Source organism: Chionomys nivalis, chromosome 10 (genome assembly GCF_950005125.1).
Source record: "Chionomys nivalis chromosome 10, mChiNiv1.1, whole genome shotgun sequence".
NCBI classification, from domain to species: Eukaryota; Metazoa; Chordata; class Mammalia; order Rodentia; family Cricetidae; genus Chionomys; species Chionomys nivalis.
This window is the reverse complement of record NC_080095.1, coordinates 48610887-48638036: the sequence shown is the minus strand read 5'-3', so window position 1 is coordinate 48638036 and position 27150 is coordinate 48610887. Positions and strand designations below refer to the sequence as shown.

Here is a 27150-nt window from a genome sequence, read left to right as displayed (position 1 = left end):
CGTACCACTCACATACAGCACACACACACCTGTACCACATGCACACAGCACACACACACCTGTACCACATGCACACACTCACACACCTGTACCACATGCACACAGCACACATCTGTACCACATGCACACAGCACACACACACACCTGTACCATATGCACACAGCACACACACACCTGTACCACATGCACACAGCACACACACACACCTGTACCACATGCACACAGCACACACACACACACACCTGTACCACATGCACACAGCACACACACACATCTGTACCACATGCCCACAGCACACACACACACCTGTACCACATGCACACACACACACACCTGTTCCACTCACATACAGCACACTCACACACCTGTACCACATGCCCACAACACACACACACACACACCTGTACCATATGTACACAGCACACACTCACACACCTGTACCACATGCACACAGCACACACTCACATTGATGATAATGAAGAACAACCTCAACCCCTCCCCCCCACAATGATTGTGCTTTTCATTTGAAAGATGAGACATGGTAATGCTTTAAGATTTTAAATGCCATTTTCTTGCCTGGATGAGCCTGGATGAGCCTGGATTTTTGATTTTGCACAGTTAGATACCACTGCTGTGGAACTCAGGCTGAAATACTCTGCCAACAGGAGCCAGGTGAGGGGAGGCAGACTGCCCAGTCCAGTGTCTGGAACATGAAGTCTTGAATATGCATGAATGCTTTCTGGGCCAGTTACTGACTAGTAATAAAAGCTAAATATTAACAGCATTAAAAGCAAAATTCCTTTTGAGCAAGGCATGGTGGTGCACATCTTTAATCCCAGAAATTGGGAGGCAGAGGCAGGTGGATCTCTTGAGTTTGAGGCTAGCCTGGTCCACAAAGTAAGTCTCTGTCTCACTGCCCCTTTCCAATTCTCCTTAAGAGCACACAGCCTTTGTTTTCTTAGTCAAATCTTTAGGAACTGTCAAGAGTTAGTGAGACATTAAAATTGTATTTGAGGAGATTAATAACACAGAAATGTTGATTGTTAATATTTAGCAAATTCCCCCAAATGTGATGTAAAATAACATTTCTTTCAAGACAGGGCTTCTCTGTGTAGCCCAGGCGGTCCTAGAACTTGCTCTGTAGACCAGGTTGACCTCAAGCTCAGAGATCCACCTGCCTCTGCCTCCCGAGTGCTGGGGTTAAAGGCATGTACCAACACTGCCCAGCAGTATAAAATAACCACCTTGTAAAAAGAAAATTCTTAGAACAGAAAATTTGACTAAACTCTTTAGAAATAGTAACCGTGGTGCCATTTGCATGGTTAGGCTGTAGGCGGGGTTTCTTTTCAGTTTCTGTGACCTTTACAGTTACTTTGTGGGAACGAAGGGATGATGACTGCTCTTGCAGGGGACCCGGATTCAGTTCTGAGCACTGTGCCAAAGGCTCCAACCTTTGATTGTCCATCCCTCTATGGCCTCCTTGGTCTGCCTGCCCTTAGCCACATAAATCACTAATAAGTAAATTACTTTAGGGCTGTGATGGCTCAGTAGTTGAGAGGACCTGAGCTCAAATCCCGAGGCCCCGTGTAAAAGCAAGGCATGGTCACTTGTGTCTGTCACCCCAGTACTGTGGAATGAGAGAGATAGGTAGAGTGAGTGCTTGGGTTTGCTGCCTGCCGTCAAGGGAACGAGACAAATATGAGGGTAGAGCCGGACACCGGTGTCATCCTCTGGCCTGTGTGCATGTGTGTGGATCATGTGCAAATACTGCATAGCACATCCCCAAACATTAAAAAAAAAAAAACAGAGAAGCAGCCACTTCTCTTTTTTAAAAAGTTACTTTAATAAACACATTATATGTTGTAAAAATCCCCTTTAAAAAAAGTCAATATCATTTTATGGAAAATAAATATGAACTATGTCTAGCCTTTTTATCTCTTTTGTTTGCATTTTTTTGTTTGCTTTATTTTCCTCCCACTTCTTATCTTACGAGATACGAACATGAAGCAGTGAGGTGGTGCATGCCTGTAATCCCAGCAGGCTGAGTCCGAGGCCCGCCTTGGGAAAAAAAAAGAAAAGAAAAAAAGCCACTCATATAGTAAAATATTTTAATCTTTTCTTCTCGCTCACTCTGTGGTGGTGGATAAAGGGAGCAAACCTCCATTCAAATTAATGGGTTCTAGTCACCAGTTACCTTATTCTGGCCAGTGCCCCCCCTCTCACGCTAGTCCCCCCACACCAGCCCCTCCTCCCAGTTTTTACTTAGCACAGCCTGCTAGTCTAGTAGGGCAGTCTAGAGAACAGAATAATAGTTTTGAACCTCGCGATTAGCTGCTGCTCTGTCTGGTCCCTGGGCAGTGTTGTTCTCTGAACAGTGCTGATTCGCAGCTGCTCAGCGCTGTGTCTCAGAGCCTCGCAGGGAGGGAGGCCTTTTTGCTTGTGTTTGCCAATCGAATGGACGGATGAGTGGATACTGGCTCACCAGGACTTCTCAACGGGCAGTGGATTTGGTTCATGCTTTCATAATATTCATTTTATGTCTGAAAATTAGAGTAAAATTGGCCCAACAAACTTTTTGAGACATGTACTCACTGTGTAGGCTGGCTTAAAACTTGCTGGGTAGACCAGGTTGACCTCAAATTCATGGAGATCTACCTGCCTCTGTTTCCTGAACACTGAGATTAAAGGCGTGCGTCACTACATCCGGCAGCAAACTTACCATTTTAAATTGTCTGTCCGTCTGTGTGGGAGTATGAGCATATGTGTGCAGATGCCCTTGGGGCTCAAAGGCATTGGACCTCCTGGGTTTGGAGTTAAAGGACGCTGTTGGCTGACCTGACGTGGGCGCTGGGCAGTACAGCTCTTAACCACTGACGCATCGTTCCAGTCCCTCAGCGAACTTTTAAATTAACCAAGCACCTTCTACCCTCCAGTGAGTTTGCACCTTGGATCCAGTGAGCATGGATCTCCTAGGATCTAGAGAGCTTGGACTGCCCTTACACTGGTGAAATTAACAAGAGAAAAAGGTTTGCATACCCATTGATATGCAGAGGCGTTCTGTATGAAAGTGTAGGTGAAGATTCGGAAGCCTGCTCACCAAAGGATGACAATGTGTGGGAAGAGAGAACACAGGAGAAAGGGGGCAGGTAGGGAACATGGATGTGTTCTGTACGCTTGGTAATTGAAGTTTAACCTCCATTGTCAAGGGCCAATCAGAATCCTCTTTCTGGAACAGAGAAGGGAGTCAACTTTGTACATGGGAATGTCCTTTTCCTTTTTAAAATACGTATGAGTGTTTTGCCTGCATGATTGTGCGTGTGTCACGTGCGTTTCTGGAGCCAGCAGAACTCAGAAGAGGCTGTTGGGTCCCCTGGAACTGGAGTGACAGATGGTTGTGAGCCACCATGTATGTGGGTGCTGGGAACGAAACCCAGGTCCTCTGAAAGAGCAGCAAGTGTTCTTAGCTACAGAGCACTCTCTCTGGCCCCTGGGAGTGTCCTTGCAAGCTAAGCTTCCTTTATAGAAGGGCAGCAGGTTCTGATTTGAGAGCTTTTTCTAGTTGTGATTGTTGCCTCCAGCTCACTTTATTCCCGAGAGTTTTTGGGTGCCATATTTTGGTCCCCTTGATTCTCCTGTACATATGACGTAGGGCCACAGGGGTCATTACAAGACAAGCCCCTCTGAAAAAGGTTGATATTACTCATTGTGTGTGTGTGTGTGTCTAAGGGACACAGTGACAGAAGAGTGGGTCCTAGTGCAGCAGCGGCCAGTGCCTGTGTCAAGGAAAGCACGTGGATTTCGGGACCTTTCCAGTAGCGCCGACCAAAAGGAAGTTGCTTGGCACTCTGCCTTCACTGTGTATAATAGACTAATTTCTGAGTGTGAGGGCATGCTTGCAGCTGTCGTTAAGATGGGCAAATATTTTTTTTTTCCTAGAGAAATAGTGTATTTCACGAGCAGCTTCTCATTTTAACAGCCAACATATTTCTTTTGGCTGCTATTTGATGTCAAACATTTCGATTTTAGAACATTTCTTCTGAACATCTTGGAGAGACTAGTGTTTGGAACTTTAAAGATAATAAATCCTTTATCAGCAGAGAAAGGCTATACAACAGAAGTGTGTAAAAATACTTGTGAGGGAGAGTGGGGAGACGGCTTGCCTGGTAAAGTGCTTGCTGTGCAGGCTTGAGGACCTGAGTTCAGTCGCCAGCTCCCACCTAAAAGTGGAAGTGCCTGTCACCCCATTGCTGGGGAGGTAGAGATAGGGTAGTCCTGTAGGCTCGATAGTCAACCAGATTCTCTCTCTCTCTCATGTGAGTGCACACACCTTGCTGGAAAGAAATTTAGTGAGAATGAGAGAAGACTGAGTGGGATGGGGTAAATATAATCAAAATAAATTATGTACTTATAATATATATATCTCCCCTTTTGAGACAGGGTTTCTTTGTGTAGCCTTCACTGTCCTGGACATTGCTCTGTAGAAGACCAGGCTGGCCTTGAACTCACAGAGATCCACCTGCCTCTGCCTCCTGAGTACTGAGATTAAAGGTGTGCGTCACCACTGCCTGGCGAATAAATATATTTTTAAAGTATGGTGGATAACCATCGAAGAAGATACCCAATATTAGTCATGCTCACACAACAAGCACACACACACACACACACACACACACACACACACACACACACACCTGTATGCTCCCCCATACTGGCATAGTTAGTTTACACGGACATTTGGGGAAAGCACTGTTTTACTCACAGTGATGAAAGCCTCTACAATCTCCCAAGTATTTCTGCCATTTCTCTAGAGGCATGACAGTTGTATTGTAACCATTATACATGAAACATTTTATTTATCCGGGCGTGCGTGAACATGTGCCATGGTGCACACATGGAGGTCAGAAACACTGTGGGAGTCAGTTCTTTTCTTCTACCTTGTGGGTTCTGGGGAGCAAACTCATTTAATCAGGTTTGGCAGCAAGCACAATTAGTTTGTGCTGAAGCGTTAGGCTGGCCCCACCAAAAACGATTTGACCACAAATCTGTGGAGGAACCCCGCTTCCTTCCTTAGTTTGTTTCTTTCCCCCCAGAATAGCGTAGGACTAAGGTTCTTCCAAGTTGTCAAACCCTAGGGGGATATCATCGCAAGGAGAAATGGCCACCTTGCCTTAAAATACACCCAGGAAGAAGTGGACCTTCAGCACCCCCTACCTTCCTCTCCCTTGCCCCTCCCCTTTGTTGCAAAACCCTTCAATAGCTCTGTTCTCAGAAGCACGGTCCAGCTCCTGGGTGGCTGGGAGAACAGTCTTCAGAAGCGGTCAGTGTTCCAGGCGCTCCACCGCAAACGGGGTGGCTTATACTCCAGCCTTTCCAGGGTGCAGCAGTGAACTTTGGATTGGACCCTGGCAGGAACCTGGAAGTCTGTGTGCTGGCCCAGACAATATCATGTTATCCTCATGTCCCAGTTGAAGAACCGGGACCTGAGAGGTGGAGGCTGGCGCAAGGCTTGCGGTCAGAGGCAAAGCTTTGGAATGAAAGCCAAACCTTCCGGCTCTTGCTCAAGTGCCCTCAGCCATGACATCCCACTCTCTAACCTCAGTTGACTTCTAGGGCCGTGAAAAAGTAGGGATAGGAGTTAATTCTGTTTTAATTCCAATGTTAAAGAAAAAATTAGAAGCGTTTCCTAATGCCCACAAGGAAGTCTCTGCTTGGATGTTAGCGAAGTTAACTACGTAGCTACAGTCGAATCCTTCGTCACCGTGCTCTCTGATCGGCATCGCTTCCCTGCTGTTTTACTGTATATGTGAGTTTAGAATTTATGGCAGGACTGTTGAAATGCCTTGGCAGCTGAAGGAGCTTGCCACCAAGTCTGCTAACCCGAGTTTAACCCCGAGGTCTACTTGGTGGAAGGAGAGAACCCACTCCTTTAGGTTGTCTGTCTGTTGACCCCCCACATGTACGCCCCCATAAATAAATGTAAAAAAATAAATAAAATTTATATCCACTATGTAATGTGATTATAGTGTGTCTATCCTTTTTCTTAATCCCTCATGAGGATTTTAATATGTTGTGTAGCTCTGCTGCTGCTGGCTGTTCATCTAGCCTTCCTGGGTGAGCTGCAGACTCCTCTTCCTATCAACAGGATTAGATTGTATCCATTTTAGCTGCCCTGAACAGTTCTAGCGTGAACACTGAGGTCCTTGTATCTATGTAGGATTTCAGAGCAACCTTTTCTGCTGGCAGAATTTTACTAGGTCAAGAACAACTATGTTCATACTTCAGCCCAGGGTGGAGCTAGTGTTTCTGGGCCGAGGGTACCAGCGCAAACCCTGGGTGGAGGCTGGTGTCTCTGGGCCCAGGGTCCCAGGACAAACCCTGAGCTCTGGGTGGAGGCTGGTGTTTCTGGACTGAGGGTACCAGCGCAAACCCTGAGCTCTGGGTGGAGGCTGGTGTTTCTGAGCCGAGGGTCCCAGCGCAAACCCTGAGCTCTGGGTGGAGGCTGGTGTTTCTGGGCTCAGGGTCCCAGAGCAAACCCTGAGCTCTGGGTGGAGGCTGGTGTTTCTAGACTGAGGGTACCAGTGCAAACCCTGGCTTCAGGCTGCTGCTGGGACCATGTGCAGCCTGTGCAGCTCTGGCCTGCAGCTGCTTTCCCAGCCCTGTTCACATCTCTGGTTTGTTGGGTCCTGTACCCCACTGTAGCTGGGTGTGAGCACTATTCATTTCTCAAGCACTGTACCCCATCCTTACTACCTCTGCTCCCCAGAGATGACCCTGCTGTGTGTTTTCCTGAGAAAAATGATGAGGCTTCCTTATGCCAGGCTCCTTCATCTATGTTTGCAAAGTTAAATCTTCCTGGAATGGATGGAGGAACACATTTCTTAATAGTTTCCGAGAGAGAGCCTGGCAGTGGTGGCGCATGCCTTTAATCCCAGCATTCGGGAGGAAGAGGCAAATCTCTGAGTTCGAGACCAGTCTGGTCTACAGAGCAAGTTTCAGGACAGCCAGAGCTGTTATGCAGAGAAACCCTGTCTCAAAAATCACAAACAAAAACCTTTATCACCACTAACCTTGAAAGAGCAAGGAAAAGAAAGTTTCCAAGAGAGAACTGGAGAGAGAGGACTAGGGGGGAGGGCTGGAGGGATGGCTCAGCGGTTGAGGACACTTGCTGCTAAAAGAGGACCCAAGTCTGGTTTCCAGCACTCACTCCATGTGGTGCATAACAACCTGGCCACCTGTATCTTATCTCTAGCTCCATCCCACACCTCTGGGCTCTGGGAGACCGCGCTTGTGTGCCTGCCTGTTTGAGCACAAGCCCACAGTTAAAAGTAATTAAAAGAGTTTCTGAGTGGCTAAGGTTGAACCTATTAATAGAACTGCTCGTTAGATCTCAGACCCTCACCTCCAGTGATTCTGGTTTCTTCTCCAAAGTCCTTCAGTCTGTCTGGAGAATACTCCTTCATATCGTCAGGTCATCCTCCCCACCTGCTCCCTCCTCCTCCCCAGCCCTAACTGGTCACTGTTTTTGGGGTTCTCCCAGTGCATCCTGGGAGTTTTCTTTTCTTTCCCTGTGGTTGAGTCCCAGCCTGCTTTTCTCTTTCTTGGTGTTCTGTTTTCCAGACCCCAGCCCTTCTTGGTTTACGTTCTCCTTTTGCCGGAGCAGCCCTTCTAGTAGCTCCCAATACAGACTATAGTTTGGGAAAGCCTCACTGAGAGGTCTACTAACATACAGTTTACCGTCATAGCTTTCTCAATGCAGAGTGCAGTGGGGGGAGGCACATACTCGTTTTTGGTGTGACCATCACCAAACACACCCATCTCCAGAGCCAACCTGTCTTGCAAAACTGAATCTCTATCCACTGAAACAGCTTTGAGGCACTGAAATGGTTAACTTCTTAGCCCCACGTCTCTGAGCCCTCTGTGGCCATGATTTTACCTTCTGATTGAAATTTGACTGTTTTGGGGAGTCCACTCGGGGAGTGGACTCATCCAACATTTGTGTGAGCTTTTGTCACCGCTGCGGATCCCTCACATCGCGTCCCTCAGATCTTTTTATTTGTCTCTCTCTTTTACTGTTGTGAGCAGTTTCTAATCTTTACTGCTGATTTAAGTGGTGCTGCTCACAAGGCCCTGGGTTCAACCCCTAATATAAAACATAAGGAAGAAACAATCACAGCTTGTAATACTATATACTCCAGTGCGACTCATAGTCAGCAAATGCTCCCTATTTTGGAAGCTGTTTGTTTCAAGTGTTTTTAGAATTTCAGTAGCCACTCTCCAGAAAGCTTGTCATTTCAGCAGCGTTACAGCTCTTCAGAGGTCTGGGCCACGGTCAAGGCCAACGGGAGGCCGCTCAGGAAGTGGCAGTGCTCCCTCAGGATGCGCTGATCTTGATTAAGTGGGTGGTGCAGGGACCCTGTTGGCATTGTTGGCACAGGAGCACTGTTGGCACTGTTGATGCAGGGATACTGTTGGTGCGGGGACACTGTTGGTGCAGGAACACTGTTGGTATGGGGGTACTGTTGGTATGGGGGTACTGTTGGTGCAGGGGTCCTTTTGGCACAGGGGCATTGTTGGTACTGTTGATATGGGTGGCGAGGGCCACTTAGTTGTGAGATCCTAATCCAGCAGCATCTGAACCTGAGCACTGTGACCTGCTTGAGTGCAGTGAATTGGTAGGTCGAGCCTCTGGGTCTCTTCTGGTTGCCATGAGAATAAAGTACCTGGGAGGAGATAATAAAGTACCAGCTCTGGAAACTTGGACCAGTTACTTCTGGTCCAATGATGACTACAGGTTAAAGCGACAAGGATATTAATGGGAAAAAAAAATGGCTGGGTACCATGGTGCATGACTGTAATCCCAGCACTTGATAGGCAGAGACAGGAGGATTGCTGCAACTTTGAGGTTAGACTGGTCAACAAAGCAAGTCCAGACCAGACAGGGACACATAATGAGACTCTGTCTTAAAACCAACTGATTAGCCCCAGAGATGATAGAAAAAGATGAAGAACTCTATGGCCCACGTGTCATTATTGTTTGATTGTGAGCTTGTGAACAGATTCAAGTTAATAACTGTGAGTAGCTGAGAATAGTCTTATCATTTATCAGGTGGATCTCTGTGAGTTTGAGGCCAGCCTGGTCTACTGCAGGAGTTCCAGGACAGCCAGAGATACACAGAGAAATCCTGTCTTGAAAACCTAACCAGAAGAAGAAGAAGAAGAAGAAGAAGAAGAAGAAGAAGAAGAAGAAGAAGAAGAAGAAGAAGAAGAAGAAGAGGAAAAAGAATAGGTTTCACATATCATTTTTTTCTTTTTTTTGTTTTTTATCGAGACAGGATTTCTCAGCTTAACAGTCCTGGCTGTCCTGGAACTCACTTTGTAGACCATGCTGGCCTTGAACTCAAGAGATCCTGCTTGCCTCTGCCTCCTGAGATTTTAGTTGAAAACATTGTAGCCTTTCGTAATGGGAGTAATGATCAAGACTTCTTTTAAAAGGGGAACTTCGCTAGTGTTTTGAGGTTTTAGAACCACTACGTGCTGTAGTATTGCATAGGCAGCCACAGTCATTTAAAAATAACTTCTATTAACTTATGAAAGTGTGGCTGTCGCTTTACGTGACTCTTAAAGACAGGATTCCACAGCTTTCTGCTCAATCTTAGATACTTTAATGCCATGATATTAATTTTTTATCCAAGTTTCTGTGATGTTTCTGAAGAAGGCTCATTATTCTCTTTTGTGAATAGTCTCAGGGATTTAAATCATAATGCTGGCTTTATTTCACAGCTGTGGTCATGTTTACTAGGAAGGAAGGATGAGGCTGTGCCCTCCTCACCTCCCATGCACCCCAGGAAGCAACCCTCTGCTCTCCTTCAGGGGAGTCAGCCCCCTGGCAGCTGAGTCTGGGGAGTTTCGTAGGCAGACTCTTGGGACTCACAGCCAAGACCGCACACCTTCTTTCTGCCTTCTCAACTCAAATCCCGAGAAATCCCTCAAAGCTTTCCTCTCTCCTCGCTCCCAGTGTCTCATGGGCCCTATGTGACAAGTAAACCCCCCATGGAAATGCCATCTGTTCCCCACTGTTTGTCGTGAAGTATGTGTTGTGACTATCATCAGGGCTTGTCTTTGGTCACATCCTTGTGACCACTGTAGCATGTCTTCTAAAATCATGCCTATGAGTTTACAAATACTGACGCATGCACAGCCCGGCAGGTATAATGGAAGTCTGAGGATAGCTAGTAGGGAGTTGACTTTTCCCTCCGTGTGAGGTTTTAGAAGGAAACTGATTGTTGGGCTTGACAGCGAGTGCTCTAACCCGCTGACCCATCTCTCTGGCGCTGTCACCTAGTTTGATAAATCATTGTACTAAGACAGTGTTGCAGCCTTTCTTTGGGCCACCATCAGCTCCCAAATCATGACATGGAGGCTTATTATTATTTATGAGTGCTCAGTCTTTTCTTAGGCTTATTCCCTAGCTAGCTCTTATAACTTAAATTAACCTGTTTCTCTTCATCTGTGTTTGCCTTGGGGATTTTTACTCTTCTTTCCTTCTGTATGCCCTACTCTGTGTCTAACTGGCTGGCAGCTGGCTGGCTGGCCCCTGGGTGGCTCCCTCTTTTTCTCCCTCATTCTCCCCTCTCATTCTCCCCTCTCAAGCCTAGATTTCTCCTCCTGTGTGCTCTCTGTCTACCAGCCCCACCTATCCCTCTACTGCCTAGCTATTGACTGTTCAGCTTTTTATTAGACCAATCAGGTACTTTAGGCAGGCAAGGTAAAGCAGCAACACATCTTTATATAATTTAACAAATGCAGCATAAAAAATGTAACACATCTTTGCCAAGTTAAACAAGTGCAACATAAACGCAACATACCGTTACATAGTTAAAGTAATATTTCACAACAAGCCAGTATTTAAGACAATAATCTAATCAAACACTTGCACTTCTTTAGTCTTCAGAGTTGTTATTACTATTGTTATTATTACTTCAGGGTTTGTTATACAGCCCAAGCTTGCCTTGAATTTGCATTCCTCATGCTGCTGCCTCTTGAGTCTTGGGCCTACAAGTATATGATAAAATTCTTGGCTTTTGAACCGACTTTCTTTGATTTTGAGACAGGGTCTGTATCCCAGACTGGCTTTAAATTCACTATGTAAGCCAAGAGTGACCTTGAACTTCTGATTCTCCTGCCTCTACCTATTGAGTTTTGGGATTATAGGTGCATACCATCATGTTTGATTGGGTGGGGTGCTGAGGCTTGAATTCTGGGCCTCATGCACCCAAGCCAAACACTACTAACCGAGTCACCTCTCCAGCCACCGGGATTCAAAACTCTTGGTCCCATTATTAATTAGCTGTGTGTCCTTTGACAATCTATATCCTATTTACGAGTCTTGGCTTTGTCTTGTCCTTTATACAGCTGTTATAAAGAGCTGTAGACTCAAAGCGCTTAGAGCAATGCCCATACTTAAGGCAGATAGTAAGTGCCATAAATGCGGGTGCCATTCTTATTATTCCTTCCGCCCTCTTTTAACATAGTCCTGGCATGAAACAGTGGTCACCATTAGGGAATTCATTTGGAATTCAGTTTCCTCTTGTTAGAATGAAATGACACTTTGTCTCTACTTGGGCCTTGGGAGCTGTAGGATAAGGGAAGGGGTAGTGGAGGGCCTAGTTATGTTCAGAAGGCTGAGAAAACCTGTGCCTTCTTGGCCATCAGAATCCTGGCCCTGTGAGCTAATGAACAGCGTTTCCTTTTGTTAGTCTGAACCAACTCAGCAGAGCAGCGTGGTAACCGCAGGCTGTTCCTGACGGATCTCAATTGAGGAGAAACAAATTAATTATTAACAGAGTGTATGTCGTAGGTAAAATCTTTAACATAGTGATCCACGGGAGAGAGACTGATGGGAGGGTTTGGATAATAAACAGCAGAGAATAAAGGATGGGAAGGGTTTGGGACTGTGTAATGATTTTTACCCTTTGCATATTTTCGTCTGTTTAATATTTAATATGCCTGACGAGCTGTTAGCCTCAAACTTATTTTTTAGTTTTCCCTCCAATATTTTCTTATAAGGAATTGCTAATGTATATTAAAGTTAGATAATTTTGATTATATTTAATATACGGAGTCCTCCTTTCTTTATAGTCTTGGTGATTAAGCCCAGGGCATCAATTTTATGCTCGGAATGAACTCTGCCCCTGAGTTACACCCTCAGCTCCAATGTGCAGATTCTTTCGTGCGTGCGTGCATGCATGTGTGTGTGTGTGGAGGGGGTAGTGTTTCAAGACAGGGTTTCTCTGTGTAGCCTTGGCTGGCTTGGAACTTCCTCTGTAGACCAGGCTGGCCATGAACTCAGAGATCCGCTCGTTTCTGCCTCCCGAGTGTTGAGTTTAAAGGTATGCTCCGCTACCACCCAGCACCGATATGCAGATTCTAACATTAACTTTTCACTTACTCCCTTTCTCATAGAACCCTGTATAAGTTTCCTGTTTGATTAGTTTGATTTTGGTTATTTGATGATCTGGATGAGAGAAATCGCCTTTTATTCTCAGTCTGCAGAAGTTGATAGTGATGCCCATGTACACAAAACAATGTTTTTTAAAGGGCTATGGGTTGTGAATTACTTTTATTGGGAGAATTCCCCAATAACAGAGGAGGCTCAGTGATAGAATACGTTGTTGGATGATGTATCAGACCCGATTTCAGTCTCCAGTACCAGAAAAGAATGACTCAAGATGGAGTTAAGAGAGAAGTATAGAAAAAGAAGTCCTTGGGAAAATAATGTAGCACTCTTCAAAATAGTCACTCTGGGTATTCATGGTTTTAGTTTCGCTTTGCCGGCTGTGCAGGCTCAGCTCTTACTGTTTCCAGTAAGCGGCAACATTTATGGCATGCAGAAGGAACCGAGGGAGTTCAGAAGTTTTAAAGAGAAACCCTTGTGAGCTGAAGGCCAAAGATAGCAGTGGCTGTTGACTTTCCACTCTCCAGCCGGGTGTTTCTGGATTTGAAGGGCATAGCTTCCTTTCCACATCTTGCACGGAACCAACAAGGCTAGTTCTTTTGGCATTCTGCCAGCAGCTCCAGAGCGCCTGAACAGGTCACAGGGCACAGTCCTGATGATGATTCAAAAAGAAGGTGTGGCTACTCCGTTCATGTACTAAGGAAACCCTCCCCGAGAGTCCTTGCTCTTTGAGAGGCAGATTTGGCTTTTGCCGTTTCCTGTGTGTTTACCAGACTTGTGGAGCTGCAGAGTTATTACTGAACGTTTTATTCCTTTCTACTTTCAGTTCCCCTTAACTGAGATGGACGTGGTCTAATCTCCACCGAGTCAAAGAATGGCCACTAGCTCTGAGCTTCCCACGGAAGACGGACAGGTGTCCTTGGGCATTGACGATCTTCACTTTTCATTGCAAGGTAAATTCAGAGTCGGAAGGAAGTGGGAAACTTACCTTCCTCTAATTCTGGGTGCTGTTGGTTTCTCCACCTCCTGTGGTTTTGAAAACTAAGTGAAGAAGCCTAGAAAGCAGTATCAGACTGTCCTTTTAGCTCAGCTCTCTGCTTTCAAGGAATCCTAGAAGGAATTGGTTACCTTTGGTTTCTTCTATATACATGTATATTTATTTGCAGTCCAAATTTAAAAGTTAACCACAGTTTGCTTGGCATTGTTTCCACTTTTTTTTGTGTCATACACACACACACACACACACACACACACACACACAGAAGCTTCGACGCGCGTATCTGTATTTTGTCCTAATAGGCAGGAACAGTATTGATGTTATTGGTGGGTGAGATTTCAGTGATAGGAATCTCACATGCACATCCACAGCCAGTCTTCTGGAAAAGTGTTATCTGTTGTGCTCAGCCGTATTTCTGTTGCCCCTTCAGAAACTTCATTAGCTAGTGAACTTTCCATCTTTGTTCTTAAATCTTGGTGTCGTAGCAAGCTAGTATAGAAGTGAGGTTATGGCAAATATTTAAAAACACTTATGAAACTCCTTTTAAAATTAACCTTAAAGTTATGGGCAGTATGATGAACCAATTAAGATACTCCATAAAACTGCAGGTTTTGAGTCATTTTTTTTTTTGGTAAATATTCTAAAATGACTTTCTGATACCTTCCTTTTAAATTTATTTTATTTTTGGAGACAAGGTTTTGTTATGTAGCCCAGGCTAGTCTCTCTAGTTTGCTCTTCCAACCTTTTCCTCTTGAGTACTGGAAGGCGTGTGCTCTCATGCCTGCCTCAAATATTTTCTCTTTAATCTGCTTTCAATAATTAGCTTCTTGTCTTTGGGGTTCAGATGTAAATTCATATCTATTGGAATAGACTATATCTCTTTGCAGCATATTTTTAAAAAGAAATATTGTTTTCTGGTTATGGAGGCACACACCAGTAAAGTTGATGCCCAGGAAGCAGAAGCTGGAAGATTATGGGCTAGCATGGACTACTTATCTAGATCCTGTTCCAAATAAAATCCAAGACCAAAAAAAAAAAAAAAAAAAAAAAAAACAATTTTAGTTTGTATAAAGTAAGAAATATCTATTTGTTGGGAGGTAGTCTTTGAGATAAAAATTAAAAATCTTTCATTTTGTACTTTTGAATAATATAATCACAAGTAGCTAAAATTCAATTTTTATGTAAAGGAAAAAGATCAGTGTTCTTGTTGACACTGGCTGCAAAAAGTTGCCTGTCCTCGTGTTTCTCACGCTGGCTCTGGTCCTTTAGTAGTCATCGAATTTAGCTGAGACTGTCTCTTTTGACCATTAGCCCCTCATCTGTGTAATACAGATTTTAGCTGCAGCTGTGTTAAAGATGGAGGGTCACGTGACACGAAGGGCTTTTAGCAGGTAGGTGCCTGCCACAAATAGGGACTCAATAAATACAACTTCTTTTTATTTGCTTCTTAAGTTTTTCTGAGTAAACGTTTCATACAGCACAGCTCTAGTAGAGGCTACATTGTGTATAAGACAAAAAATAGTAAACCAGAAATATGCGTACTGGTTTTTGTTTGCTATTTGCCTTCAATGGCTTCTCGTCACATGTAGGCGAGTCGTGGTGAGGCCTGTAGATTCTCTCTACCCTGGTGCCTTTTTCTCATCTCCCTGTAACTCACTCCACATCTGCCTAAGAAACTTTAGTCCTCCGTCCTGTGTGCTCTGTGTAGGCAGCTTCCTCTAGGGTAGGAGAAGTTCAGCTTATCCATCCCAAGGCCAGCTGGCCTAGGCCTTCTCTGCAAGCTGCCCCCACCCTTCCTCCTCTTCAATTCTCCCTTTATCTCTTTGAGACCTTGTAGATTTGTGATTATTATACTTAATAACACTTCCTTGCCGCAGATGGGCTTCCTGAGTTCTGTGTAGCGCCTCCAACTTACCAGTTTTTTTTTTGGTTGTTTTGTTTTTTGCCACTGCTCTTATACAATGCCTCTTGGTCTTCCCCACCTCACTGTAAGGTACATCTTTGCATCTCTGGTGAACAGAGATGCTGTAGCTCGGGACGATGTCACTGGAATCCCGCAGCTGGCGAGCAGCTGCGCTGTTCCTTGCTTTTGCTCTGCACCCTTCTGACACGCTGAAGAACAAACTAAACGAGGGAATTTTCTCTTGCTGGTTTTAACTTGGAGACGTAACTCTGTTCCATCCACAGCACTAGAATGTGGCTAGGGGATTTCAGGTTCCTAGGTTGCCTAAAATAACTTAACAAATTACCGAGAAATGTGTGATTTTGTATAATGTGCTTTGAAGTGTATGGTTTACTTTCCAATAGGAGACGAGGATGGGCTAGGTAGCAAGGGGAAATGATGCCTGTGTTCTCTGGATCATTCACTTGCGTGATAGATGTAGAGGGTAGTGGTGTTGATGCTTTGCTTCATGGGTAGGAGAAGCAGAATGACATCATGGTATCATCATGAGTTCACGTTAGCCAGGGACACTCAACATACACGCACAGTGCCTAGACTTTCCAGTCTGTGCAGGATGAAGACAACACATGGAATGACTGTGTCCCAAGGCTAGGCTCCATGTCGTTTGCATGTTTATGAAGGTTCTTCCAGCACCAAATGACCCAGATGAAGAGAGAGCAGGGCAGGGAAGGGAGGAACTTGCATGTATCAAGTTGTGAAGGCAACTTTGGTATCACAGTAGGATTATTACTTGTTTGGACAGCAAATATGTAGACAAAATGTTTCCATAAAGTTCAGCCTAGCTGAAGGCTGTTAATAAGAGCCGTAAAAGCATTTGAGGGGCCAGCACGAGGGCTCAGTGGTTAAACGCAATTGCATAGCAAGCCTGGTGACTTGAGTTTGATCCCTGGCATCCAGGTTGAGCTGGAAGGAGAGAACCGACTACGTAAAGTTGTCCTTTGACCTCCGTAGGCATGTCATGGCACGTGCACACAATACGACAACAGTAATATTTTTAAAAAATATTTATTTATTTATTTATTTATTATGTATACAATAGTCTATCTGTATGTATGTCTGCAGGCCAGAAGAGGGCACCAAACCTCATTACAGATGGTTGTGAGCCATCATGTGATTGCTGGGAATTGAACTCAGAACCTTTGGAAGAGCAGGCAATGCTCTTAACCACTGAGCCATCTCTCCAGCCTTAACAGTAATATTTTTATTTACTAATAATAATTAATTTTAAAAACATTTGGTTTCATTTCTGATGTAAATGGCCTTGTATTCTCTTAGATTTTCATGTGCTTGCTAGTACTTTACAGTTAAAGAAGGAGACCCTCTGTAATCTGGGGGTGCTGTTCACAAGAAAGTGTGCTTTCTTTCCTATTCATTCAGACCCCGTCTCAGAGGCAATAGAGACAGAATAATCAGTAGAATGGCCCGATTAGGCCACAGTGTTTATTTTATTGTAAAACAGACAAACTCTCATTTAAGGTGAGGAAAATTTGGTCATGCCTTCGTTCAGAAATCTGTACAGGAATGTGGTAACTCATAGAACAGAGCGGTAAGCAATGAGTACCGGACAGCCTGCCTCCCACCCACCCACCTTTCCTCCCTCCCTCCTTCCCACCCACCCTTCCTCCCTTCTTCCTTCTCTCCCTCCCTCCCTTTCACCCTTTCTTTCTTCATTTATTCATCCTTCCCTACTTTCCTCCCTCCCTCCTTTCTCCCCTTACCCTCCCTCCTCCTTTATTCCCCTCCCTTCCTTTCTTTTCTTTTTTTCCCCGTTCTTCTTTCCCTTCCTCCTCCTCTCCCTTCCTTCTCCTTCTTCCCTTTCCTTCATCTTCCCTTTCCCCTTCCCACCCTCCAGTGTCTCACTGTGTAGCCCAGGCTGACCTGGAACTCACAGTATAGAACAGGCTGGTCTCAAATTTGTGGGCCATCCTTTTGACTTTGCTTTGGGAATACTGGGATTACAGGAGTTTGGCTTGATTTCTGAAGAAATTTTTGAGAGTTTTCATCTTTTATTTTGTTTTGACAAGTCTTGTTATGCAGGCCTGGCTGGCCTAGAACTTACCATGTCAAACAGGGCCTTGAATTCAGAGATCCACTTGTCTCTGCCTTCCAGTGCTAGCATTAAAGGTGCGTGGTATTGTGTGTAGCTTGAGACACAGTTTGCTTTGTCTGTCTTGCAAAGGGAACAGCGTTGAGGTGTTCAAATGTCTAGGGACAGGATGGAATGGTGGACACAAACATGAGGCACTGACTTTACAGTGTGAGGGTATTGGCTGCTCGGGCTGGCTCAATCTTGAGAATTCTTTTGGTTAAGGTGCTAGGTTAATTCCAAACCCTTTGCTCACGCAAAGCACTTGCTTCACCATTGTATAACCCACCTAGTCTCTCTAGATAAATTCCGAAGGGAGTTGGAGACAAGGTTGAACTGTTTTGAACATTTCCCGTGTTCTTTTCTGGAATTACTAAATTATTTCACATTGAACCAGCAGATATAACACACAGGCCCCGAAAGGACACTATACCATCATTTTGTTTCTGCAAATAGGGTAGGCCAGTGCTTTAAAGACATATTGTCTAGCCCCAGAATGTTCTTAATTAGTCAGAGACCTAGGGAGGGACCGTATTCTGTTACTTCATCCACTGTGAGAGGAATTAACGATCATGTTAATTCCATGTTAATTAACGATCATGGCCGGGTACTGCTGCGTCTTCAGACACCTTGCATAGGGTGTTCTCATATTGTCGTTGCAGCGAAGTTCCGGAATTTGCAAAGCCTCCAGTAAACAGTGTATAACAAAAAACTTAGTGGCCGTTCCAGTATTCAAAACCAAGGTTTAAAGCCACCAAGATGGCTTAGGTAAGGGTGCCTATCACCAAGCCTGATCACCTGATTTTGGCTCCTGGGAGGAGAGAACCCACTCCCGCAAGTTGTTCTCCGACCTCCGTGCACGCATTGTGTCATGTGCACACACACATGCACAAATACATAGATGTAATTAAAAAAAAAACAACAAACAAACTCACTCTAACAAAAACAGAGGTCTCTAAAGCCCTCGATAGAGTTGTTCCATGTGCGTGGTGCCAAATAGGATGAAAGCGTGGGTGACGCGCAGCATGAGGCGGGGACGCGTGCTGTGTTTCTGGGAGAAAATCTGCTTTACCTCAGGGCTGTGAGAGTGAATGTTCGAAGTCTGAGAAGAGAAACAGGATCCGTGGAGGTTCTGGGGAGAATTTCCGTTCATGACGAGCGAAGAGGAACAGAAGATAGGTGTTCGCAAGTACCAGTTTTACTTTGCTGAGTGCTTCATACTGCTCGGTTACTCTCTATAATCTCGTGGGTCTGCTTTTTGCTGGTTGGATCATTATTCTATTCAGGGAAACAATTAAGCTAGAGCTCCTTCCAGACTGTTAGTTTTGTACTGTAACAACAGACGACTTCCAGAAAGTTCCATAATATCTTTTTTTAATGCTTGTTTGGAATGTTGTTTGCTTTGGCATCACGAAGGTTTATGATCTTAAAAATATTCTGAATAAGTGAAAAATAAAACTAAGAACTCTGGTAATGTTTGCATAATAGTGTTTTTAAGAAAAATATCCCCGCCCCCTTAGGTTCATGCCTAGCTTTGGCTTCTGGGAACTTTCGCTCTGTTTTCTCAAAGAGTGTGGAGATAAGCTTGCATTATTCTGGGTCAGTTCCATTTGAAAACTAGGGCAAGATAAATCTAGGGTCATTTAGAATCTTATTAAAGTGGGTTAACAAAGATCTCATTCATTGCTTATAGAAATAAAAATCCATTTTAATTAGCCCCATGAGAGATGCAAGGTTTTCTGAGCTTGTGCGTGCGTGTGTGTGTGAGTGTGTGTGTGTGTCCGGGCTGTAAATATTCAGAGCTTGAAGTAAGGAGTAAGGAAAAAATAAAACTCAAGCTGCTATCATGAAAATAGGAAATTAAGAGCTAATACAGCATATTAATTTGTCTGTGCTTGATGGGTCAAGTGTGTGATTTGATGGTCTGAAATGCAGAGATATAAAAAATAAGTGTCTCAACAGTTTTCCTCATCAGCTTCTACCATTGGTGACGGTAATGTCTCTATTTCTGTTTTTCTAAACCATTCGGGAGAATTTTTGTAAAAGTCAAACCACATGTGCTTGCATTGAGCATGGGAGCTGAGGTTCACAGTGTATTTGTATAATCATCAGTGTGTATACTCATCAGTCTGTGCGTGTGCCCATGCTTGTGAATGGTGTGTGTACTGGTCAGTGTGTGTACTTGTTAGTCAGTGTGTGTGTGCCCATGCTTATGAACAGTATGTGTACTTGTCAGTGTGTGTGTGCACATAGGCCAGAGACTGATATTGGGTCTTTTTCTTGATCATTCTCCATCTTTATTTTCTTTAGTTAAAAGTATTTTATTTTAATTTTTTAAAATAATTTTTTACATTTATTTATTGTGTGTGTGTACACTCATACCACAATACCCATATGGAGGTCAGAGGACAAATTGAGGGAATTGATTCTCTCCTTCCACCATGTGGGTCCTGGGTATCAAATGTCTTCAGGCTTGGTAGCAAGTGCCCTTATCCATGGAGCCATCTCCCCACCCTTCACCTGGCATGTTTGTGGTCACTTGAATGTGGTAGAAAAGGGGATTTGTGAGTCATCAGACAAATGGAATAATTCAAGTTCTCTTTGTGTATCTTTGGAGGACTTAAATGAGCAGTCTCTTCTGGATTTGAGCCTGAAGAAGTCTATGGAAGGAATCCTACTGCACACCTTGAATGCTCCCCGCCCCCTTTATAATGCAGGGGATTGTTGGCTGGATCAGGGTGCTGTATCACAAAGTGTAGGGCACCTGGCTCAAATGCAGAGTGCAGACAGCCCTCTACATGTTTGAGAAGTGTTTAATGCCTTTCCAAAACATTGGAAGTTAGCCTTTGGTTCGGCTGAGTGTATTTTTTTTTAGTTTGTTTATTTTTATTTTATGTGTATGAATGGTTTGCCTTTGTGTATATCTATGCACCATGTGTGTGCCTGCTGCCTGCAGAGGCCAGCAGAGGGTGTTGGATCCCCTGGAAATGGAGTTCCAGATGGTTCTGTGCTGGGAATCGGACTGGAGTCCTCTGGAAGAGGAGCCAGAGCTCTCGACCACTGAGTCATCCCTCTAGCCCTTTGAGTAGGACTTTTTCCAGTAGGAATTAGTTTTCCTGTTTGTATGTTTTATTGGCAGAACTTCCAGGGGGTTGGTGTTATCAAACCAAACCATTTCCAAAGAGTGGGTGAATTCAAACTTAATACCGAGACGAACAACTCTTGATAAGCTTTGAACAACTGGAGCCCACAGTGCTTGTATGTCAGCTGGACTAGCTAGCAGACAGGAACAGTCTGAGCATGTGGTAAATGTGAAGCCAGTTAGCTGGATTTAGTGATAGTGCTTAGGTAGGGTTCCTGCTGAATAGTACTACATTGTATAAATGTACCACATTTTCTTTACCCATTCTTTGGTTTGAGGGGCATCTAGGTTGTTTCCAAGTTCTGGCTATTATGAATAATACTGCTACAAAGGTAGTTGAACAAATGTTCTTATTGGTGTTGTTGAATTAAGCATCCTTTGAGTATATGCCCAAGAGTGGTATTGCTGGGTCTTTAGGTAGATTGATTCCTAATATCCCGAGAAATCACCATACTGTTTTCCAAAATGTCTGTATACGTTTCTACTCCCACTAGCAATGGGGGAGTGTTTCTCTTACCCCACATCCTCTCCGGCATAAGTTGTCATCAGTGTTTTTGATCTTGGCCATTCTGACAGGTGTAAGATGGTATCTCAGAGTTGTTTTGATTTTCATTTCTCTGATGGCTAAAGATGTTGAGCATTTATTTCCTTAGTGTTTTCCAGCCATTTGAGAGTCCTCGGTTGAGAGTTCTCTCTTTAGGTCCATACCCCATTTTTTTTATTGGATTATTTGTTTGATGTCTAGTTCCTTAAGTTCTTTGTATATTTTGGAGATCAGTCCTCAGTCAGATGTGGGTTTGGTAAAGATCTTTACCCATTCTGTAGGCTACCATTTTGACTTATTTACTGTGCCCTTTGCTTTTCAGAAGCTTCTCAGTTTCAGGAGGTCCCATTTATTAATTGTTTTTTTCAGTGTCTATACTACTGGAGTTACATTTAGGAAGTGGTCTCCTGTGCCAATGCATTCAAGGCTGCTTCCCACTTTCTCTTCTATGAGGTTCAGTGTGGTTAGTTTTATGCTGAGGTCTTTGATCCATTTGAACTTTGATCCATTGGATACCTCCAGCCCAGGGATGGCTCCACCCACAATGGGCTGGGTCTTCCCCAACAATCACTAATTAATAGAATGCCCTACAGCCTGATCTTATGGAGTCATTTTCTCAATGGAGTCTTCAAATGATTCTAGCTTGTGTCAAGTTGACATAAACTAGTTAGTGCCATGAGTTCTCTGTCTCAGAGTAGGCTTCTTCAAGGGGGACAGTTTAAGACTGATCAGGTAGCACAGAGATGACTCACTGAGTTAAGGGACTTGTGGCCAAACCTGAAGAGCTGAGTTTGATCCCCAGGATCCACATGGTGGGAGGAGAGAACCAACTCTTCAGGTTGTCCTCTGACCTCCACGTGCACACACACACGCACCATGTAATAACAGTAATGATTAAAAACAAAGCAAACCACAGAGGGCATCAGTGCGGAATGGAGAAGAGCCATCCACTTTGAGGTAGTAAGTATGGGGCAGCTCTGAGATGGAGGCGCACAGACAAGGTGAATTCATATAAAAGAGGAAACCTCACGTGATGGGTAAGGGTTGGTCTGTGCTGATATTGGAAAGCCAGGCAAGGCAGAGATGCTTCAGGAAGAGATTCGGCAGTTCTGAGATCAGCTGTGTGTATGGAAGCCATGCTGGGACTTTTTTTTTTTTTTTAATTTTTGAGACAGGTTCTCACTCTATTGCCCAGACTAACCTCAACCTCCTGTGTGCTGGGATTATAAGCCCCCGCTACCATGGCTGGATTGGAAGCCCTTAGTTAGGGAAGTAACATGACTGATTTGCACATTTTGCAAAAGGCCACTTCAGTGCTGCAGGGGGAGGGACCTGGGAGGATGAGGAGAGCAAAGGAGTCAGTTAGGATGCTTTTGGGGGTACTTTAGGAGAGGTATTATGGCAGTCTGGATCAGGGCATGTGTGGGACGAATGAAAAAGGAATATATTTGGAGTAGGTTTTCTGCTTCTATCTTGTGGGACCAGGGGTCAAACTCAAGTTGTCAGCCTTGGCCACCAGCGCCTTTACCCACTAAGTCATCTCACTGGTCCCTGTCATGTTTTTCCTATGTGTAGGTTAATTTACTCTTAAAGTTTGATTCATAATTCAACATTTAAAATTTATTAATAATTCATTTGTCAACAAGGTCCTCTATGTAGCCCTGACCTGCCTGGTACTCACTATAGCGCAGGGTGGCTTCAAGCTTAGGACAATCCCCCTGCTTCAGTTGAGTGCTCAGGGTACAGGCATGGTCACTATGCCTAGCTCACAACAAATACTTTTGTGCATACATTTTGTATAAGACACTTTGCTGAACATGTGGGGTCATACATGGCACATACTTTTCAGAAGTATCTTTGATTATAGCGATCCATCCCCACAAGTATGTAGACAGAATCATTCATACAAAGTGATCTGTACTGAAAGGATGGGAGACATACTATGGAAGAGTAAATTTGGGGGGGACCTCATTCTGGCTGAGAGTTAGAGAAGGGTCCCCAGAGGAAACACTGTTAGAACATGAGCAGGGTGAGGATAGAGAAGCGGATTGGGTAATGGAAACAGCGCAGGACAGAGCAGAGGGAAGGCTGAACATGACGTCATGGAAGTGGATGGCCAGTGGGCTGAGGATCAGTGTGGAGGAGACATGGAGGGATGACGTTCTCACTGGCTGGGAACACATGGAGGTGTGGGATGTTTTCCAAGTTCAAAGGGAGCAATTGACTGTTTGGGTAGATGCATTAACAGAACTAGTTTTGTAACCCCCACCCCCACCCCAGGCTACCTTGTGGGGTGTCTTCATGGGAACCAGTGTGGAGGCAGAGAAGAAGACAGATTAAAGAATGTCATGGTGATCCTGCTGAGAAATGATGGTGGCCTGCCTGATGCGGAGGTGACAGCTCAAATGGAGAGGAAGGGGTAGTCAAGAGGCTCCTAACAGGCGCCAGGGCTTTTTCACTGACTGAGAAGAAGGGAGGAAAGAGTGGGGAAGAAGACACTGACTTCCAGGGTTATCCTTGGGCAGTTGAATGGATGGTGGGAGGGTTCACTGACAGCAGTGCAGGGGAGGAAGGGAGTTGGCTGGAGATGACTCAGTCTTGGGAATGTTGAGTTGGAGGTGTCTGTGAACGGCTAGCTAGAGCTATCCAGATAGCAATCAGCTAGACATGCAGGAGGCTCTGAGTGACAGCCACTTAGCTGAGGGTATTGACTTGAGGGCCATGAATCTATAAAGGCAGCTTTTACCATTGGAGTGGGTGAGACTTGGGGCAGCCTGGGTCTTTTTGGAAGTCAGCACAGACTGGGCCCCCCGAGAAGTTCAGGCTCGCTGGCAGGCTTTGGCCTTTACAAGAACTGGTTCCAGTTTCATTTGGTAAGATGTAGATAAGAGGCAGTAGTAAAGAGTCAGATATGTGCATCAAAAATAGTCTTTTGGTTACAAAAAAAAAGTTGTCGGCTTATTCCATTGATGTTTACTGAACTGTTTGGGTCTGTCAGACTCTTAGCATTGTATCGGTGCTGTGGGATCAGTTGCTTACTCAGAGAGCCAGGAGCTATATTCCAGGGAGGGTGGAAAAGGGCTTAGTGTAAAATCTCAGGTGTTTACACAAGGGTGTGGCTCACTTCGGTGTCAGCGCGAGTTGCTAGTGTCACATACAAAGGCGGCCCACAAAGTAGCAATCACAGGCTGTCTAATTTCCTATCAGACATAGTCCTGAAACCTCTGTATCTGCTGTAGAAAAAGAGCAGCTCGGCCCCTTGCCCTTTTCCCAGCCACTGAACGGCTCCATTAACACACTATGTGAATTCCTACGGCATGCAAAGCGCTTTGTGATACAGGGGAGACAGGAGGCAAAATCATGGGGCTGGAGAGATGGCTCCGTGGTTAAGAGCACTGGCTACTCTTCCAGAGGACTTGGGTTTGATTCCCGGGAGCCACCTGTCAGCTCACAATTTTCTGTAACTTCAATTCTGAGGACTCCGATGCCTGCTCTGGCTTCTGGAGGGCACGAGCCATGCATGCGGTACACAGAGATACAGGCAAGCAAAACATTAGTACAGAAAATCAAACAAAAACAAAACAGGAAGGGAAATCAGAAGGGGCTAATGAGGGGTGCAAATACCTAAACAGATAACCCATGCTCTTAAACCTTTATTCAGATTTATTCTGACATAAAATTCTTGGGCTGGAGGAGCACTTACCTAGCCTGTACAAGGCTCTTGGTTAACTCCCCAACATTGAGTATGGTGGCAAATGCCTTTAATCCCAGCACTGGGGAGACAGAGGCAGGCAGGTCTCTGGGTGAATTCAAGGTTAGCCTGATCTATATAGGGAGTTACATGCTAGTCAGAGCTATACATTGAGACTCTGGTCTGTCACTGCCCACAAAAAAAAAAAGTTAAAAATAAAAATTTACATACCACCTAAGTTACCTGTTAGAAATGTTGACATAGATATTCATTCGTAGAGTTATGCAGACCACAACCACCTCTGATTTTACATCTTGTTCTGTCACCTGGAGAAAGTACCACTTATTTTAACTGCCTCACCTCTGTGTCCATCACCCTACGCCTCGAAGACTTCCCTATTTGGGCATGTCATGTAGATGAATTGTTCAGTTTGTGATACTTTCATGATGGGTTTCTGTCACTTAGGTTTTTCATATAATCACTAATATTTACTTACATAGACTAGACACTGTTTATACCAGGAATTCATAAACTGCCCTGCAAAGGAACAGTTGTCAATATTTTAATCTTTAAATACCATGAAGTCTCTGATAACTATCTATGGTGTTGTTTTAGCATGAATGCAGCGATAGTCAACTTGAAAAAAGATGAGCGTGTCTGCAAGCAAATAAAGTTTTATTTATAAAGTTAGACAGAGGGTCACATAAGCCCAGAACACTGTAATTTCCTGACTCTAGGTCAGTAGTAAATCCTCCTAATGACTGAAATGGGTATCACTGCTCCATTTTACTGCGAGAAGCTATCTAGAGACCTTCCTGCCTCAGTCTCCGCATGTGCACAACTATGGGGTCATAGCAGATATAGGCTCAATGAAGATGGCATGGCTCCAAAACTGGGGGTTTAGTCTCAGCAATGATTATAGACTTTTGAGCAGGTGGGAAACACCCCCTGACTCTGTGACAAGAAAGAAAAGAACTTGGTGGCCTTTGCTTTCCTTCAAGGTAGAGCCATGGGGCCAAGACTGAATGGCCAACTCCATGATGGCATCAGGGGCAAGGGTACCTTAAGGCTTGTCTCCACAAGAGTCCTGAAGGAAGGAAGCCGGAAGTGTCTGGACTGAGGCTGGAGTAGTACTATGGGGTAGGATTTCACGGATTTCCTAATCCCTATTAGTATTTTGCTGTTGATCTTAAGAGCAAGCCACACCTTCCAAGGATGAAAAGACAAAGAGTCAGACAGGTCTCTCAATGCCTTTTCGTCAGTAAAACAGGGCAGTGATACCTCCGTGGTCATTAGGAGGATTTACTCTGCTGACCTAGATTAGAGTCAGGAAGCTACGATGCACCGACTGGCCTCCTGTGACCTGCTGCCTGGCTTTATAAATAAAGTTTGATTTGATCGCAGGCACATAAAGACACATATCTTTTTCCAAGTTGCCTGTGACTGCTTTCATGCTAAAACAACACCGTAGACAGTTATCGGAGACTTCACAGGACCCTGATTTCCTGGCTGGAGTGAAGAACTGAGCCGACCTGGCTGGCCTGAGAGGCATCCTGCCAGAGCTGATGGGGAACGGGGCAGGGGAGCTGGAGGGGGTTGAAGGTGGGCGTGGAGAAAGAGGTAGGTACTAGAAGGAGGCAAATGAGGCTGGGCAGGAGGCTGATGGAAGATGAGGTCCTGTGGAGAGAGCCTGATGTGGTCCTCTTGCATGCTGGGCTCTACAGGCGAGGGCTGCTCTTCCGCAAGGATGAATCAGACTGGGACCAAGTGGGGGGGCTCTGTGGATCAGAAATGCGAGGTTGAGCAGTAGTTGCCCAGGTGCTCAGGAATTATGTGGGTCAGCATTGACTTCCCGGATCGTCTTACTGGTGTGGTAAAGCAGACCTCAGCCCTGGGAGTATTTTCCTCTCTTGGTTGTTTGCATATCGCTGGCTGCAAGACAGTGTGTTCACGTTTCCCACCTCCCTGCTCCTCTGGTTAGTTTCCCACATTGTAGTGAAGACCAGGCCCTTTCCTGTTTATCCTTCCAGTGCTTTCGAGTTTTCTTGTTTGGGTTGTATGCGCTGTGCTTTTCATCCCCCTTAACTTGCTTCCTTGTTTATTTCTGTTTGTTGCCATCTCCATGAGAAACAGCAGGCGCGGCAGATTTGGACTTTCAATGCTCTCTGCTGGATGACAGGTTGTGATTCTTCGGGATGTCTGTTGGAGCACATGGCTGCAATGCATTGTTCAAACTTGATTATGCTTCCCATGAGCATCCCAGCTAAGGGTGA

At 44.8% G+C, this 27150-nt stretch overlaps 1 protein-coding gene across 1 annotated transcript in view; it reads left to right on the top strand.

Annotated features, from left to right (window-relative positions):
- The window catches only part of Syne2 (spectrin repeat containing nuclear envelope protein 2), a 300335-nt gene that overhangs the window by 29988 nt on the left and 243197 nt on the right, over positions 1-27150 (top strand). The window contains exon 2 of the mRNA XM_057782661.1: positions 13281-13407. Within this exon, the coding sequence (XP_057638644.1) occupies positions 13329-13407 (79 nt within the window). The 5' untranslated portion in view covers positions 13281-13328. The remainder of the gene's footprint in view (positions 1-13280; positions 13408-27150) is intronic.